The following is a 16,090-nucleotide window of genomic DNA, read 5'->3' as shown; positions in this document are numbered from 1 at the left end:
CAGGCATGCATGTGTGGGCTGGCAAGAAAGAAAACTCGGAGTCAATTCGTAGTTTCTAACTAATAAGAGGAGTCTTTATTAGCGAACTCCATTCTGGATAGAAAAGTGAAGTGTTAGGTTCTCTATTCTAATCTATCTGGCTGGATGGTGGGATATGCTGTCTGCCTCTCTCTGCACACATGGTGCAAGATGGAAGGTGTGTAAGAAAGGTGAAGAAGCAGGAAGGAAGGAAGTTCCCTGAGAGTAGCAATCTACACATCAAAGGGATAGTGTCAGAGTGGTAGAGAACTGTGCCCAGAATCTTTTTTTTAACAGGTTTTAGTTTTTATTTGTGTATTCCACTGTTGTGCTGTAACAAATCACACCTGTGTACCAGAGCATACATCAACGACCAGATGTAAACCTGATGTACACCACTGCTATAATATTTAGCTGTTTGAAAGAGACATAAGCATACACTATGGCCACAAATAATTTTCTGGGATTTTGTCTGGGAACCTTCAGTTTGCCAGAAATATAGTTATCTATATCCAGAATCTTGACCTTCTCTGGCTATCTGACTCACGGAGAAGTCCTCCTCTGTCCCTGAGGCAGGATACAGCGTAAAGTTCTTAATTTCCAACACATTTGAGTGTTTAGAAGAGAAGATTTGCAATTTGAGTTTGATTTGTTTCTACCCTGCTTCTCTTGAAAATAAGACATCCCCCCGAGAATAAGACGTAGTAGAGTGGGCTTCGCTGAAGTGCTAAATATAAAGCATCCTCTAAAGTAAGATCGAAAGCAAAGTTTTTGCTTGGAAGCATGCCCGTCGAACAGAACACCAGAGCATGCAGCTGTGGAGCGGAAAAATAAGACATCCCCTAAAAATAAGACATAGCGCATCTTTGGGAGCAAAAATTAATATAAGACACTGTCTTATTTTCGGAGAAACACGGTAACCACCCTTTAAAAAAATGTTATCCTATGACAGTGATGGCGAACCTTTTCGAGACCGAGTGCCGAAACTGCAACCCAAGACCCACTTATTTATCGCAAAGTGCCAACACGGCAATTTAACCTGAATACTGAGGTTTCAGTTTAGAAAAAACTCCGAGGCGTGTGTTACTGAGGAGTAAACTTGGTGTTAGTCGGTGGCTTTGCTTTGAAGCAACTGTGCAATTCTTCCAACGGGTGAATCATGACCCTAGGAGGGTTTACTCAAAAGCCAGCCCCATTGCCAGCAACCGAGCTTACTCCCAGGTAAAGGATCACACTTTAGTTCTTCCCATGAAAATCAGTAGGGTTTAACAGCGCTTAACAGGGTTACCTACCCTTCTTCCCCAAAACTAGGTCTTAGGTTTAATGCTAATAATCGAGCCTGGCAGCCCAGGCCAGCCTAGATGTGTGTGTGGGGGGGGTGGGACTCTGTTTGTGCGTGCCCACAGAGAGGGCTCTGAGTGCCACCTCTGGCACCCGTGCCATAGGTTCGCCACCACTGTCCTATGAGCATTAGCACCGGACCAGTTTGTGCCGGGCAGCTTAAAGTGGATTTATTGTAATGATCATAAAAGTGGTCTGCAGAAAGTGTTCAAAGCCCCACTTCCTGCTCATATGTATCATCTTCATCTGTGCTAGGGGCATGTCATTATTAGGTATGATCTTTATTAGTGATTGTCTCTGTACACCCCTGCCGCAGAGGTAGACGCCATCAAAGGCAGCATCTTTTCTGCTGCAGCTGATCAATTATAGAATCTGACTCTCTGCGAATGTAATGATTCTCCTGTGTCTGATGAAGATTTTTCTGTTTACCAAGATATTTTTGGCTTGCTACTTGTTCTGTTGTTTGCGATGCCCTTTTTCTGCATCCTTTTCTGTAGGAGTTTTTTACACTCTTGGTGGTTCTCACCACTACCATTTTTAAGTATGCTAACTATTCGTTCCTTCTTCAGTCTTTTATTATGACTGTCAGCTCAGGATTGTTCTTTTATTGCATTTGACTTTATTGTAGGTGTTACTGCCTCTTTTGTTTGCTTTTTCAATTATGATGTTTGCAAACTGCTTTTCGGGTGTTTTCATAGAGCATGCTGCACGTAAATGAATTCGGCAAATAAAAAACGAGTGGCCGTGTTACAGGCTGAAACTGATTTCATAGTCACTCTAGTTTTGAAAGAGAATCTCCTAAGGGGACTCTCAGAACTATAGGTCTTCAGGAGGAGCCATGACATTTGCGGTGGTACAAAGGCAAGCCAAGTTTGTAGCGCAGGTGGGTCCACGTGTTTGTGCACCTCCAGTGTGGCTGAATTTAGATGAAGAGAGGCCCCAGGTTATTCCACTTATGAGGCACCCTCCCAATCCCCCACCCTCTTGACTAGAAAAACATGGAAGAGTGTTTTAAAGCTGAGAAATTTTATCCTGGTTACTGCCTCCACACGGTTCCCTGCTTCTTCCCAGGAGCTGAGGCAGGACCAGGAGGTAATACTCCATTTTGTTCCACATGAGCACAGGACCTCGTGCCTGGCGGCCTTCAGTACGGTTTCTCCCAGGCTGGCCCTGGCTCTCCTGTGCCAAGAGGGAGGTTCACCACCCTTCTCCTCCACCTCCCCCCAGGGCTGCTGCCCAGCCACGCAGCGCCTTTCTTGGGGCAGCCTGGAAGGGGCACCACAGGCGGGGAGGCTCCCTGTCCCCAGGCCAGGGGGAGTGGTTGAAGGAGGGGCATGAGCCTTTCAGGCGAGGGGAGAGCTGGGTTCGAGCCTCCCCCACCACGACCTTGTCTTATGGACCGGGGGGGGGAAGGAGGAGGGGTGTGTGAGTTGCTGACTGGTTACGGGGACACAGAGGGAGTGGGAAGAAGTGACAAGGCAGGAAAAGTATACCGAGTCTGCTCCCATGGTGTTTGCATGGCAGCAGGGTCATGCCGGGATTTTTTAAAAGAACTGCCAAACTGGCAATTTTTGAATATCCCAGGGTAAGGGAAATATCACGGGGGCAGCACCGGGGCAGGCCTGCGTTAGCATTGGGAGCCATGCGGAATTCATGGCTGCGCTGGGATATTTTTCTCGCTTACCCCGGGATATTTTGATTGTGCAGAAATGGCCTGAGTGTCAAAAATATTATACACCTTTGCCAGAGGCCCCCTAGATTTTGAGACCCTAGGCTTCAGCCTGCCTTGCCTATAGTTAAATCCAGCTCTGGCGTCCTGTGAAGGTATGGCATGCTCTGCATCCAGGTCCTGTTGCCCACTACTGCTGGAAGCAGTGGCAGGAGAAAAAATTAATTTAATTAAATTAAACAAATTAAATTTACAGGAGTTCCTGATCATTCCTACAGCCAGAGGTGGGATCCAGCAGGTTCTCACAGGTTCCCGAGAGTAGGTTACCAATTATTTGTGTGTGCCGAGAGGGGGTTACTAATGGGTGATTTTGCCACGTGATTTTTGCCTTAGTTACGCCCCTCCTCTCAGCAGTAGCGCGCAGAACTTGAAGCAGTCTAGCAGGAGGTGCACCGGCGTGCGTGGCAGCCTGCGCCTGTGTGCATTTGTTTCCCGCCCAAGGACCAGCGCAGCGGCTGCGTCCTTGCCACAGCCCCACCCAGGAATGCCCCACCCCCGGAATGCCCGCCCACGCCCCGTTGTGTCCCACCCAGCCCCACTGGCCCTACGCCACAGTTTGAATCCCACCACCATGGGAACCTGTTACTAAAATTTTTGGATCCCACCACTGCCTACAGCTATGCAGAAATGGCAAAGGGCTACTTCAGGAATTACCAGAAACTGTATTGTAAGAACTCTTTGTAAGTAAACAAGGCCTTATTTTTATTATCTTTCTGTGATGCTGCCCCTTCTCTCTCTCTGCCCTAGCAGTTGTCAGGCACTGTCTGGCAATCCTATGTTCTACTCTCCATGATATGAAAAATCAGGTTGCAAACTCCTGCCACTACCTCCACTTGACAGTGGTCCAGATTCCTTTCGTGTTTCTATCCCTTTCATTCATTAGCATCTCTTTTGCAGACATAGATCTCTCTCTGCCACTCCAGTCCAACAGGCAAGTTATTTATAGACTCATCAAGGAACAATTAACAAAGAATTCCCACTCAGCGTCTGCAGATCCGGGGCAACCAATTTTTCACACCACAGCTGGTTTGAAAGGACTTAGCTAATGTTTTGGAGCTTTTTAATCTCTAGTCTAGAGAGAAAAGAGCATAAGCGAAACGGTCCCGAACACAATGCTGTCCCTGCCAGTGCAGTAGTCGAACGCCAGATCTTTTCATCTTTACAATTTAAATTCAACAGGAGGATCAGAAGCCGTACCATTGATCGGGTGGTGGTCTTTGTTATCTTCCCTTTTTAAATCATTTCTGTTTGCCATTGTCTTTGTAGCGAGCTTCGTTTTGTCCTGAGCAATTCTAAAGTACCACCACCATTAGAGTAGAGTTTGGATTTATATCCCCCCTTTCTCTCCTGCAGGAGACTCAAAGGGGCTTACAATCTCCTTGCACTTCCCCCCTCACAACAAACACCTTGTGAGGTAGGTGGGGCTGAGAGAGCTCCGAGAAGCTGTGACTAGCCCAAGGTCACCCAGCTGGTGCGTGTGGGAGTGCACAGGCTAATCTGAATTCCCCAGATAAGCCTCTACAGCTCAGGTGGCAGAGCTGGGAATCAAACCCAGTTCCTTCAGATTATATACACGAGCTCTTAACCTCCTACGCCACCGCTGCTCCTAATTGAATTGAATCCTTTGATTTGAATCGAATTAATTGAATCGATCCTTTGATTTGGTGCAAAGTAACATAGATGGAGTTTTTGACCAGTCAGTGAACTACTGTTTGCCTAGCAGCTTATTAACCAGACCAACTAGGTGCAGGGGCTTACCGCCTAGGGGGACAAATGGGGTCAAATGTCCCCAGGGCTGCGGCCATTTAGTCATGTGGGGGCCCCCACACCCCTTCTCCTCCCCCCGGGTCCATAAGCTGACTTCAAGATCTGGTGCAAAAAAAGTTGTTTGGTTGTGGTGGGGGAGGGTGGCTGCCCATATGGGGGGTGGGGGCACTCAGATTTTGCATCAGGCTACATTTTCTCTAGATACACCTCTGACTAAGTGTAAAGTTATTTCTCACTGGTAAGACGCCCACATTTATACTTTAACTATGGCTTTAATCATCATATATCTATCAGAGGTGGGATCCAGCAGGTTCTCACAGGTTCCCGAGAGTAGGTTACTAATTATTTGTGTGTGCCGAGAGGGGGTTACTAATAGGTGATTTTGCCACGTGATTTTTGCCTTAGTTACGCCCCTCCTCTCAGCAGTAGCGCGCAGAACTTGAAGCCGTCTAGCAGGAGGTGCGTGGCGGCAGCCTCGGCGCTCGCGTGCGCACCGTTTCCTTACCAGTGACCGAAGCGCAGCGGCTGCGTCCTGCCACAGCCCCACTCAGGAATGCCCTGCCCCTCGGACAAATGCCCGGCCACACCCCGTCATGCCCCACTTGCAGCCCCATTGGCGCTACGCCACAGTTTTCTGAATCCCACCACGATGGAAACTTGTTTACTAAAATTTTTGGATCCTACCACTCGATCTAATTCCAAACCATACACAAAGGCCAATTACCCACTACCGGCTGTTCCCCACCCTCATCCCGTTCTGGCATGAGACGTCACACCAGAAGTGCCTCACTTTTCCCAAGGAAAGTGAGAAGCCTGCATCAGAGGGCAAGAGGAAGCGCCATTCGAGACAAGAAATCTTGCCCCAAGACACCGCTAAGAGGAAGCGCGTCAGATCAAGATTTTTTGCCCCAACATGTTTCCAGTCCCACCGTGCTCCAGGGCACTGGTGGGTAATTGGTCAGAGAATATCATCAATAGAGGAGATAAAACAAAATAAGAGAGCTAAAAACAATTCAGGGGACTTTCTCTACAAACGTGAAAGATGTCTGAGGGTTAAGTCTTCCTCCCCATTCTGGGAACCCAGCTGATTATTATTATTATTATTATTATTATTATTATTATTATTATTATTATTATTATTATTATTATTATTATTATTATTATTATTATTATTATTATTATTATTATTATTATTATTATTATTATTATTTAGTGTACCGCCCTATCCCTGAAGGGCTCAGTTAAGTAACATACTACTTTATGTTTCTCACACCAGTGTCCCCCAAAGTAAGAATTCAGGTTGCTTAGGCACCTGGCCCATCCCTGGCTGAAATTAGGAGGAATACAGAGTTAGAAGCTTAAGTTTTTGCAGCTCAACTTAACATCTGTGTGGGTTCCCTCCCTGCCCCCCTCTCTCACTGCAGACTGATGAATACTGAAAATGCTCTTTTACAAACCAGAGAAGAGGAAGGTGTAAAGTATGACCGTACTTTCGTGGCATCTCAGCTTATTGATTGGCTGATCCAGGAAGGAGAGACCACCACAAGGTCTGAAGCTGAACAACTCGGCCGCCGGCTGCTGGAGCATGGGATCATACAACACGGTGAGGACTTTGCTTTGCCGTGTACAGTTCTGCCGTGTATGGGAATGAACTTGTAACAAGGCCGCATATTTTAATTTAGACCGCTTAACTGTTCAGTTAAATGGAAACCGAGAGGGGAAAAAAGGACATGGATGCTGGTTAGGGTTGCCAGGTAGTGACTGGAGATGTTATACTGTTACAACTGATCTCCAGGGCACAAAGATAGCTCAGCAGGAGAAAATGGCTGCTTTGGAAGGTAGATGACATAATACCACGGGCATAGCTAGGGAAAATAAAGCCCAGGGCAGACTCCAAGTCTTCCGCCCCCCCCCCCATGGGCCCCCGCGCCACCCCCACACCCCACTTACCTTAACTGGCAGTGGGAATTGGTGGGGCGGGGCAAGGGGGAAGAGAGGAGGGGTATGGGACGATTTTCCACCCCCATGTGACCCTGACGATGTCCGCCCGGGGCGCCCGTCCTCACCTCGCCCTGTGGTAGCTATGCCACTGCATTATACTCTACTCCAGTGATGGCGAACCTTTTTGAAACCAAGTGCCCAAACTGCAACCCAAAACCCACTTATTTATTGCAAAGTGCCAACATGGCAATTCAACCTGAATACTGAGGTTTTAGTTTAGAAAAAACAGTTGGCTCTGAGGTGTGCGTTACTCAGGAGAAAGCTTGGTGGTAGTCGGTGGCTTTGCTTTGAAGCAACCTTGCATCTCTTCCAACGGGTGAATCATGACCTTAGGAGGGTTTACTCAGAAGCAAGCTCCATTGCCAGCAACCGAGCTTACTCCCAGGTAAAGGATTGCACTTTTGTTCTTTGCATGAAAATCAGTGGGGTTTAACAGAGCTTAACAGGGTTGCCTACACTGTTTACCCAAAACCTGGTCTTAGGTTTAATGCTGATAATCGAACTCAGTGGCCCAGGCCAGCCTAGATGTGGGGGGGCACTCTGTTTGCATGTGCCCACAGAAAGGGCTCTGAGTGCCACCTCTGGCACCCGTGCCATAGGTTCGCCACCACTGCTCTACTCAAATCCCTTCCCTCCCCAAACCTTCCCTTCTTTAGACTCCACCCCCAAAATCTCCAATTAATTCCCAACCCAGAGCTGACAACCCTAATGCCAGTGCTAGGAAGCAACATCAGGGAAAGGCCTCATCCTCTTGGCTGTATTTGTTGGCTTTCCAGGGCAGCTGGTTGGCCACTGTTTGAGGCAGTGTGCTGAATTAGATGTTGGCTCTCGTGGTTTCCTTTAATGTTGAGGTTCTCGCTTATTATTGCAGGAAATAGGGAAAAGATACAATCCCACAAAAACAAACACAGGTTGAAATATAGTTTCTAATTGGTAGGCTAGTGTGGTACGAGTGAAGTCTGGAATCCACAGCCCCCCAAAGTGTTTTAGAGGAAGAGAGAAAAGAAATGAAGAGTTTTTAATTGGTAGGACAGTGTGGTATGGGTGAAGTCTGGAATTCACAGCCCCCCTGCCCAAAGTGTTTAAGAGGAAGAGAGAAAAGAAATCAAGATGTCTGCAAGTTAATAGAGTGGATGAGATTTGCTCTGCTTTCAAAGCACAGGAAGGCTTCACGGCATGCTCTGTGTCCTCTCACAAGCATGGGAAAGTACTTCATGGGCCATTATAGAACCTTTCTGTCTTCTGCACTGGCCAGGTGCACAAGATGTTGAGCAATAAACCCATCCATTGTATTGAATAGAAAGCCCACATGCACTTCCCATGAAAGGTATTCAGCAACCCTGTTCATCCCCATTCATACTCAAATGAAAGTAATCTGAGTGTGGGACCATGGATGAGTGTGGGACCTGTTTGCTCACCAGGGCTGGAGCAAGGAGAGCCCTGGAATGTCTTTTGGAGTCCTTTCCCATACATTTGTTTCACAAAGGGATTCTGGAGTGTGCCTCTTGAACTCATTTGGGACAGTAAAATGACTTGGAATGGTCCTTTCAGAAATCACTTATTAGTTTCAAGGGGTACATGGTTTGGCGTACTTCAAGGGCCTGGGGAGGGCAGGAAGCAGCCTGCAGGGAGCCCTGGGGGGGGGGGGCCCTCCAATGGAGCTGGCTTGCTTCCAAGTCGGGTTGGCGGGGGACAGGAGGGGGTGATGTTGTGGGGGCCCTCCCTGCCATTGCTGCCAGGGACATTTGACTCACCCCACTCCCCGTCCACATTGCAGACATGCCACTGCTTAATGCACAGACTCTTGGAAAGCACCAAGAAGTATTTGGCCACTATGGTTATCAGAGGGATCCGGGCAGTGGTGGAATCCAAGAATTTTAGTAACAGGTTCCCTTGCCTGCCCACCCCACCCCCCTCAGCAAAGGGGCAGAGGCGTACCTAGGCAAACCTGAGCCCTGGGCAAAACCTGAGTTGGATGCCCCCCTCATGGGCAGCTACCCCACCACGACCCCAAATTTTTTTTTGCACCAGATCATTTCTAAATCATCATCACATTATAGAAAATGCCCCAACTCACAAATCTGAACACAGCAATGGTGAAACACACAGGTTCTTTGATAGAGACTGGTGAGATAAAAGGTATGAAAGGCTGAGAATCAATGAATTGCAGTACCTGAAAGGGATTAACCCAGTTCAGGGAGTGACATTATTAGTCGCAATTGCAATATGGAACCTTAACGTTCAAAGGCAGTATGCCTCTCAGGGAGGCGAGGGCGTGGAGATGGGAAAGCGGACCCAATTAGTAACCCACTCTTGGGAACTGGTGAGAACTGGATCCCACCTCTAGATCCGGGCAGGTAGCATCAGCATCTCTATGCACACACACAGTACTTTCAGAAATTTACTGAAGGCACTTTCAAAAATGCCTTTAAAAATAACGTGCTGATGTGCTTACAAAAGAGCCTCTCTCTAGCCATCACAGAAGGAAGGGTGGTGCCAGCACATCCCAGCCAAAGCTAGAGCATCTGTGCTTTTCATTATGTCCAAGACAAATCCCAAGATTGTGATTCACTTCCACAAAAGAAAATGCAGAAAGAGGAGGTAACTTTTCTCTGTTGGATGGCAGCTGTCTTTTGGGTAACAAATGTTCCAGTCCAGTCAAGCAAGATTACTCCTGGAAATGCAATAAGGAGAAACACACTGGATTAGTGTCAATTACAGATGTGTGCAAGTCCCTGCTTTCAGTTTAATGCTTGTGATGGAGGGCACTTGGTGACTTCTCACAAAGGAAGTCAATTCAATTGCAAATACAAAGGAATTGAACGCCACCCGGACACATGCAAATACACCTCACACCTCCTCTCACCTATGAAGTAGACAAAACGTATACCCTACCATACAATCACTCCATACTGTGCCACAGATAGAAACATTTCTTACTGTGACATGCCTCTGAAGATCCCAGCCATAGATGTAGGCAAGATGTTAGGGCCATACAGTCCAGAAAACCCTCAACAGCTAGTTCTCATAGGGGCTTAGAATTACCAAGGTTGGTATAATGCCTGATGACAGACTATAAAGTAAGAATTTTATTTGTAGTACTTTGCCAATAGGAGATTTGGTTTAAATGTTACAATGGCTCATTATGCATGGAACACTTACCCCATATATACTCGTGTATAAATCGACCCGCATATAAGTCGAGGCACCTAATTCTACCACAAAAAAACTGGGAAAACTTATTGACTCGTGTATAAGTCGAGGGTGGGAAATGCAGCAGGTACTGGTAAATTTCAAAAATAAAAATAGATACCAATAAAATTACATTAATTGAGGCATCAGTAAGTTAAATGTTTTTGAATATTTATTTCAAAGAAAAACAGTAAGCTAGCTCTGTGAGTGGAAAAGAGGGTAAACAAGAACAATATGGTCTCAACAATAATTTTAAAAGTACAAAAACCTTAGCTCAATCAGCAACCAAGCTAAAACACAAGAGTTAAAACCCTTCAAAACTGGATTCATCCTCCTCATCTCTATGTCCAAATGTAACCCAACTTAGATTTTAAGAGGGATATTATCAGAAATGGAAAATTTACTATTAGCTTCCATTGTAAACAATGGGGGATGGAGCACCCCTTTTGGGGGTCAATAACTTTGGATCCCCTGACCCAAACTTCACCAAACCTGGCTGGTATCATAAGGAGACTCTCCTGATGATACTAGCCAGGTTTGGTGAAGTTTGCATCAGAGGGTCCAAAGTTATGGACCCTCAAAAGGGTAGCCCCATCTACTATTAGATCCCATTGAAAACAATGGGGAATCGGGGCACCTCCTTTGGGGGTCCATAACTTTGGAACCCCTAAACCAAACTTTACCGAACTTGGCTGGTATCATCAGGAGTGTCTTCTGAGGGTACCCTGAAAATTTGGTGCTGCTAGCATAAAAACTGCGCCCCCTGCTGGCTGGCAAAGTAAAAACACACAAAAATTATAATGACCCACATATAAGTCGAGGGGAGCTTTTTCAGCATTAAAATGTGCTGAAAAATTCGACTTATATATGAGTACATACGGTACCTTAGGGCTCTTTGCTGCACAGTGGGACTGTAGTGTGGTCTCCTTGGGTTTCTCCGTCTACACACAAGGAACCATTCACTGCCCGCCCCACAGTTTGCTTTCTGAAGTCTCAACGGACCTCTGCTTTTCCTGGGTCTCTTAACTACACCCATCAACTCCCTCTTAAAGGCACAGATCTCATCACACCCAATATTTGCAAGATAAAGAGCTTTGTTAAAGCCCTTTAAAATGCAATTATATCAATATATTTGTGATTCTGTTATATTGTAACCTCTTAATAAAAATAATAAAAAATAAATAAAGAAGAGGAAGAAGAAGAGTTTGAATTTATATCCCCGCTTTCTCTCCTGTAGGAGACTCAAAGGACAATCTTCTTGCCCTTCCCCCCTCACAACAAACACCCTGTGAGGTGGGTGGGGCTGAGAGAGCTCCGAGAAGCTGTGACTAGCCCAAGGTCACACAGCTGGCGTTTGTGGGAGTGTACAGGTTAATCTGAATTCCCCAGATAAGCCTTCACAGCTCAGGCGGCAGAGCGGGAATCAAACCCGGTTCTTCCAGATTGGAATGCACCTGCTCTTAACCACTACACCACTGCTGCTCCTTGCTTGCCGCAGGGATACCAGAAAGTGAAAGTGGGGCTCGGAGAAATGCATCCTTACAAGAAATCTTGCTGCAACTGACATTAGCCAATGTAATCCTAAAATCACTTTCCTAGTGGTAAGCCCCAGTAAATGGATTGCAGTAGGATTCTGAGTAGACACGTTAAGGATTGCTGTCTTAGTTTGTCCTGTGGATTTCATTGCCATTTTGTTAAGAGTTAGAAAGCATATTGATTACAGACAGTGGAGATAGAATGATTATGAGTTTATCCTTAGCAAATGAACATAACCTCTGATTTAATTACTGTATGCATAGACTTAGTAAGACTAATGCAGCTAGACAATTAGAACACCGCCCCTCCACCCCCAACTCACACATGTACCGTTTCCAAATTGCCGGCTTAATTTGAAACAACAGCTGTCTGGTATTCATTGCGTTGCCTATTTACTGGGGTCTTTTTGAAAGTCCACTTTATTTGCAAGTAAATACCGTGTATCCGCTGGCGAGTTTATTCTGCTGTCGAAGGGCCAAATGGTTTCCTGTGTCTTGTATGTCAGCATTGTCAATATAGATTCAATTAACACTAATTGGCACTTGGGCCTGGGCTTGGCAAGATCTGAATGAAGCCTTTGGCTGGTGACCGAGTGGGAAATAAAACACCTTTTGTGCCCCGTAGTTGTCTTTATAAACTGCGCTAACCTTTTATAATAAAACTTGGCCACTGTTGTTGTGGAATAAGCACAAAAAATGACAAAGTAAAGCTTCCTGGTATACTTAGTTTTATTATAGAATTAGAAGGGACCAGTGGTGGGATCCAAAAATTTTAGTAACAGGTTCCCATGGTGGTGGGATTCAAACTGTGGCGTAGCGCCAATGGGGCGGGGCGGGGCACGACGGGGGCGTGGCCGGGCATTCCGGGGGCGCGGCATTCCTGGGCGGGGCTGTGGCAAGGACGCAGCCGCTGTGCCGGTCCTTGGGTGCGAAACGAATGCACGCAGGCGCAGGCTGCCACGCATTCCGGTGCACCTCCTGCTAGACTGCTTCAAGTTCTGCGCGCTACTGCTGAGAGGAGGGGCGGAACGAAGGCAAAAATCACATGGCAAAATCACTAGTTAGTAACCCCCTCTTGGCACACACAAATAATTAGCAAACTACTCTTGGGAACCTGAGAGAACCTGCTGGATCCTCTGGAAGGGACCAGAATATCATCTCTAGCCCCCAAGTCTGGATAATCAAGCAAAAACGATTGTCTCTAAACCAGTCCTCTGCGCTTTGAACTCTTCCCTGAGGACTTCCTCTTTTCCCTGGCCACGCTGCCTGCTTTCTGAAGACTTACAACATTCCTGCCTTCTCCATTTTATCCTCACAACAAACCTTTGAGGTAGGTGAGGATGAGAACATGTGACTGGCCCAAGGATGACCAAGCATGGCTTCCAGTCAGAATGGTGACCAGAACCTGGGATTCCCAGAGAGCCAGCATGGTGTAGTTGTTAAGAATGGTGGACTCTGATCTGGAGAACTGGGTTTGATTTCCCCACTCCTCCATATTATGCTTGCTGGGTGACCTTGGGCTATTCACAGTTCTCTCAGAACTCTCTCAGCCCCACCCACCTCACAAGAAGAAGAAGAAGAGTTGGATTTATATACCCCTTTCTCTCCTGAAGGAGACTCCAAGGGGCTTACAAACTCCTTTCCCTTCTCCCCCCCCTCACAATAAATGCCCTGTGAGGTGTGTGGGGCTGAGAAAGCTCCGAAGAACTGTGACTAGCCCAAGGTTCACCCAGCTGGCATGTGTTGGAGTGCACAAGCTAATCTAGTTCACCGGATAAACCTCCAAGCTCAAGCGGCAGAGTGGGGAATCAAACCATGTTCTCCAGATTAGAGTGCAGCTGCTCTTAACCACTATACCACACAAGGTGTCTGTTGTAGGGAGAGGAAGGGAAAAGGAGTTTGTGAACTGCTTTGAGACTCCTCACGATTGAGAGAAGCTGGATATAAATCCAAACTCCTCTTCATCATCCTAGTCTGACCAGTGACCACTGCCTCACACTGGATTTGATCTTGCTATTAAGCATGTATGTTTGCCCTGTGCCTGCCGGGCAAATCCTGCTATGATTGATTGATTTATCTATTTGTATTTAAAACACTTATTAGCCGCCTTTCTTTCTTATGGAGCTGAAGACTGCTCACAATATGAAATTACATAAAACAGATCAAACAAAAAAATACATAAAACCAAAACTGAAAATCACAACGTAGGTCTGCTTTAATCAAATGCAGCCCTAAATAAAACCATCTTCAGCTGCCTCCTAAAAGCTGAAAGGGGCGGGGGGGAGGTCCCGTTCCCTGAAGGAGCTTTGTACATACAAAACTAGCACAGGAAGGAAAAGGCTAGGCCTGAAGCCTTATGAAGAGAGTCCTCCATCCTACCGCCGCATGATACATTGCATGAATGTATGGAACTCTAAGAGTGGAACTAAATTTTATCCTGTGTGTGCTTTGAAAAAAGGTTTAGCTAGATTCCAGGCAGCTCTGTACGCCCACCAGAACTATGGTGCCAACTTTTCCCATTAGTTGCTGACTCTTGCGCTGTGTCAAATGCCATTAACGTGAAGGGTGTTCTCCAAAACCTCAGGGTATGTGGACCCTCTGCTACCAACGAACAGAATCCCCCACAGGCGCTGCTATGTTTGCCCTAAGATGGGTGCCAGAGACCTGAGTGAAATATTCTGTTCAATATCAAATTGAGGTCCTTGGATCTAAGTAGAGATTGCCCCAGGGCCTTTCTGGCTGGGAGCAGCACCTCCCTGAAAGGTTCATGGAAATGTAATCAAAGCCCTATTCAGACTCTGGTGCTGCCCATAAGAAAAGACCCAGAGGGACAGGACAAAAAGTCAGCCTTCCAACTTGGTCATATCTCCTCCACTCCCCCAACATAATTGAATCAAGAGCCTGAGAGTGCTATCAAGTCCTTTATGTTAAATCAGCCCAGACTGGTCCTCTGGGCCGTTCACCTAATCACCCCACCCCGGGTTGGCTTTTCCACATAGGACATGATTGGCCCTGCCCATAGGTAGAATTCTTTTCACCTTTCATTCCCTGAAATTCAAAAATCTGCCCATGAGAACCAAGACTCCCATTCTTCTACTGTGCTTGGTGCTGAGCAGTTGAGCACTCTTCCTGGACTCTTTGGGATTTTTCTTCTGGGGAATTTTGGCCACCCCAGACTGAACTTCTCCTGGCTGCCCGTCCCTTCCCTTTGGAACAGGTTCCCCTTTCTCCAGGATCAGGTATAGTATAACTTGTTTGCCCCTTTTCTGTTTTTCTACTAGCTTCTTTCCCCCTCAAAACTCCCTCCAATGGACAGAAGCCCACAGGCTTATGAAGGTTTATTGGTGTGCTTCCATACTCATTGTCTATTTTATTGCTTGCAATTGATTGACTGTTCAACATTTGCCATTTCCTTTGCAGATTTGATTTGGTGGGGCTGAGAGAGTTCCGAAAAACTGTGACTAGCCCAGTGGTGGGATCCAAAAATTTTAGTAACAGGTTCCCATGGTGGTGGGATTCAAACACTGGTGTAGCGTCAATGGGGCTGGGCGGGGCACGGCAGGGGCGTGGCCGGGCATTCCTGGGGCAAGGCATTCCTGGGCGGGGCTGTGGCAAGGACGCAGCCACTGCGCCAGTCCTTGGGCGGGAAACGAATGCACGCAGGCACAGGCTGCCACGCACACTGGTGCACCTCCTGCTAGACTGCTTCAAGTTCTGCGCACTACTGCTGAGAGGAGGGGTGTAACTAAGGCAAAAATCATGTGGCAAAATCACCAATTAGTAACCCCTTCTCGGCACACACAAATAATTAGTAACCTACTCTCGGGAACCTGTGAGAACCTGCTGGATCCCACCTCTGGACTAGCCCGAGGTCACCCAGCAGGAATGTAGGAGTGGGGAAACACATCTGGTTAACCAGATAAGCCTCCACCACTGAGGAGCAGCAGTAGCGTAGGAGGTTAAGAGCTCGTGTATCTAATCTGGAGGAACCGGGTTTGATTCCCAGCTCTGCCACCTGAGCTGTGGAGGCTTATCTGGGGAATTCGGATTAGCCTGTGCACTCCCACACACGCCAGCTGGGTGACCTTGGGCTAGTCACAGCTTTTCAGAGCTCTTTCAGCCCCACCCACCTCACAGGGTGTTTGTTGTGAGGGGGGAAGGGCAAGGAGATTGTAAGCCCCTTTGAGTCTCCAACAGGAGAGAAAGGGGGGATATAAATCCAAACTCTTCTTCTTCTTCAGGTGTGGTGGAGACCATTGTGTAGGTGACCCACTATGAATCGAATCCACTCCTGTCTGCATAATCCAGTTCTAGGTTTTGTTCCTCAAACCTGCTAAAGTACAGTGGAAGGTTGAAAAGTCAGCTGCTGCACTGGGAACATTTTAGATGTATAGCTAAAAAATACAAATGAGCATTGGAAATAACATCTACATTTTTAACATCATTGTCAAGATTCGGAATAGATGCCACTGCCTAAAGCATATCTGCAGATGCTGCATTGAATCAA

At 46.9% G+C, this 16,090-nt stretch overlaps 1 protein-coding gene across 2 annotated transcripts in view; it reads left to right on the top strand.

The window, feature by feature from the left end:
- DEPTOR (DEP domain containing MTOR interacting protein) overlaps nucleotides 1-16,090 on the top strand; it is a 72,590-nt gene that overhangs the window by 28,768 nt on the left and 27,732 nt on the right. For both annotated transcript variants that reach the window (XM_048508612.1, XM_048508613.1), the window contains exon 5: nucleotides 6,280-6,458. In XM_048508612.1, coding sequence (XP_048364569.1) covers nucleotides 6,280-6,458 — 179 coding nt within the window. The remainder of the gene's footprint in view (nucleotides 1-6,279; nucleotides 6,459-16,090) is intronic.

This window comes from Sphaerodactylus townsendi, linkage group LG09, assembly GCF_021028975.2.
Source record: "Sphaerodactylus townsendi isolate TG3544 linkage group LG09, MPM_Stown_v2.3, whole genome shotgun sequence".
NCBI classification, from domain to species: Eukaryota; Metazoa; Chordata; class Lepidosauria; order Squamata; family Sphaerodactylidae; genus Sphaerodactylus; species Sphaerodactylus townsendi.
The sequence above is the reverse complement of the archived record's forward strand: the minus strand, read 5'-3'. Positions and strand labels throughout refer to the sequence as shown.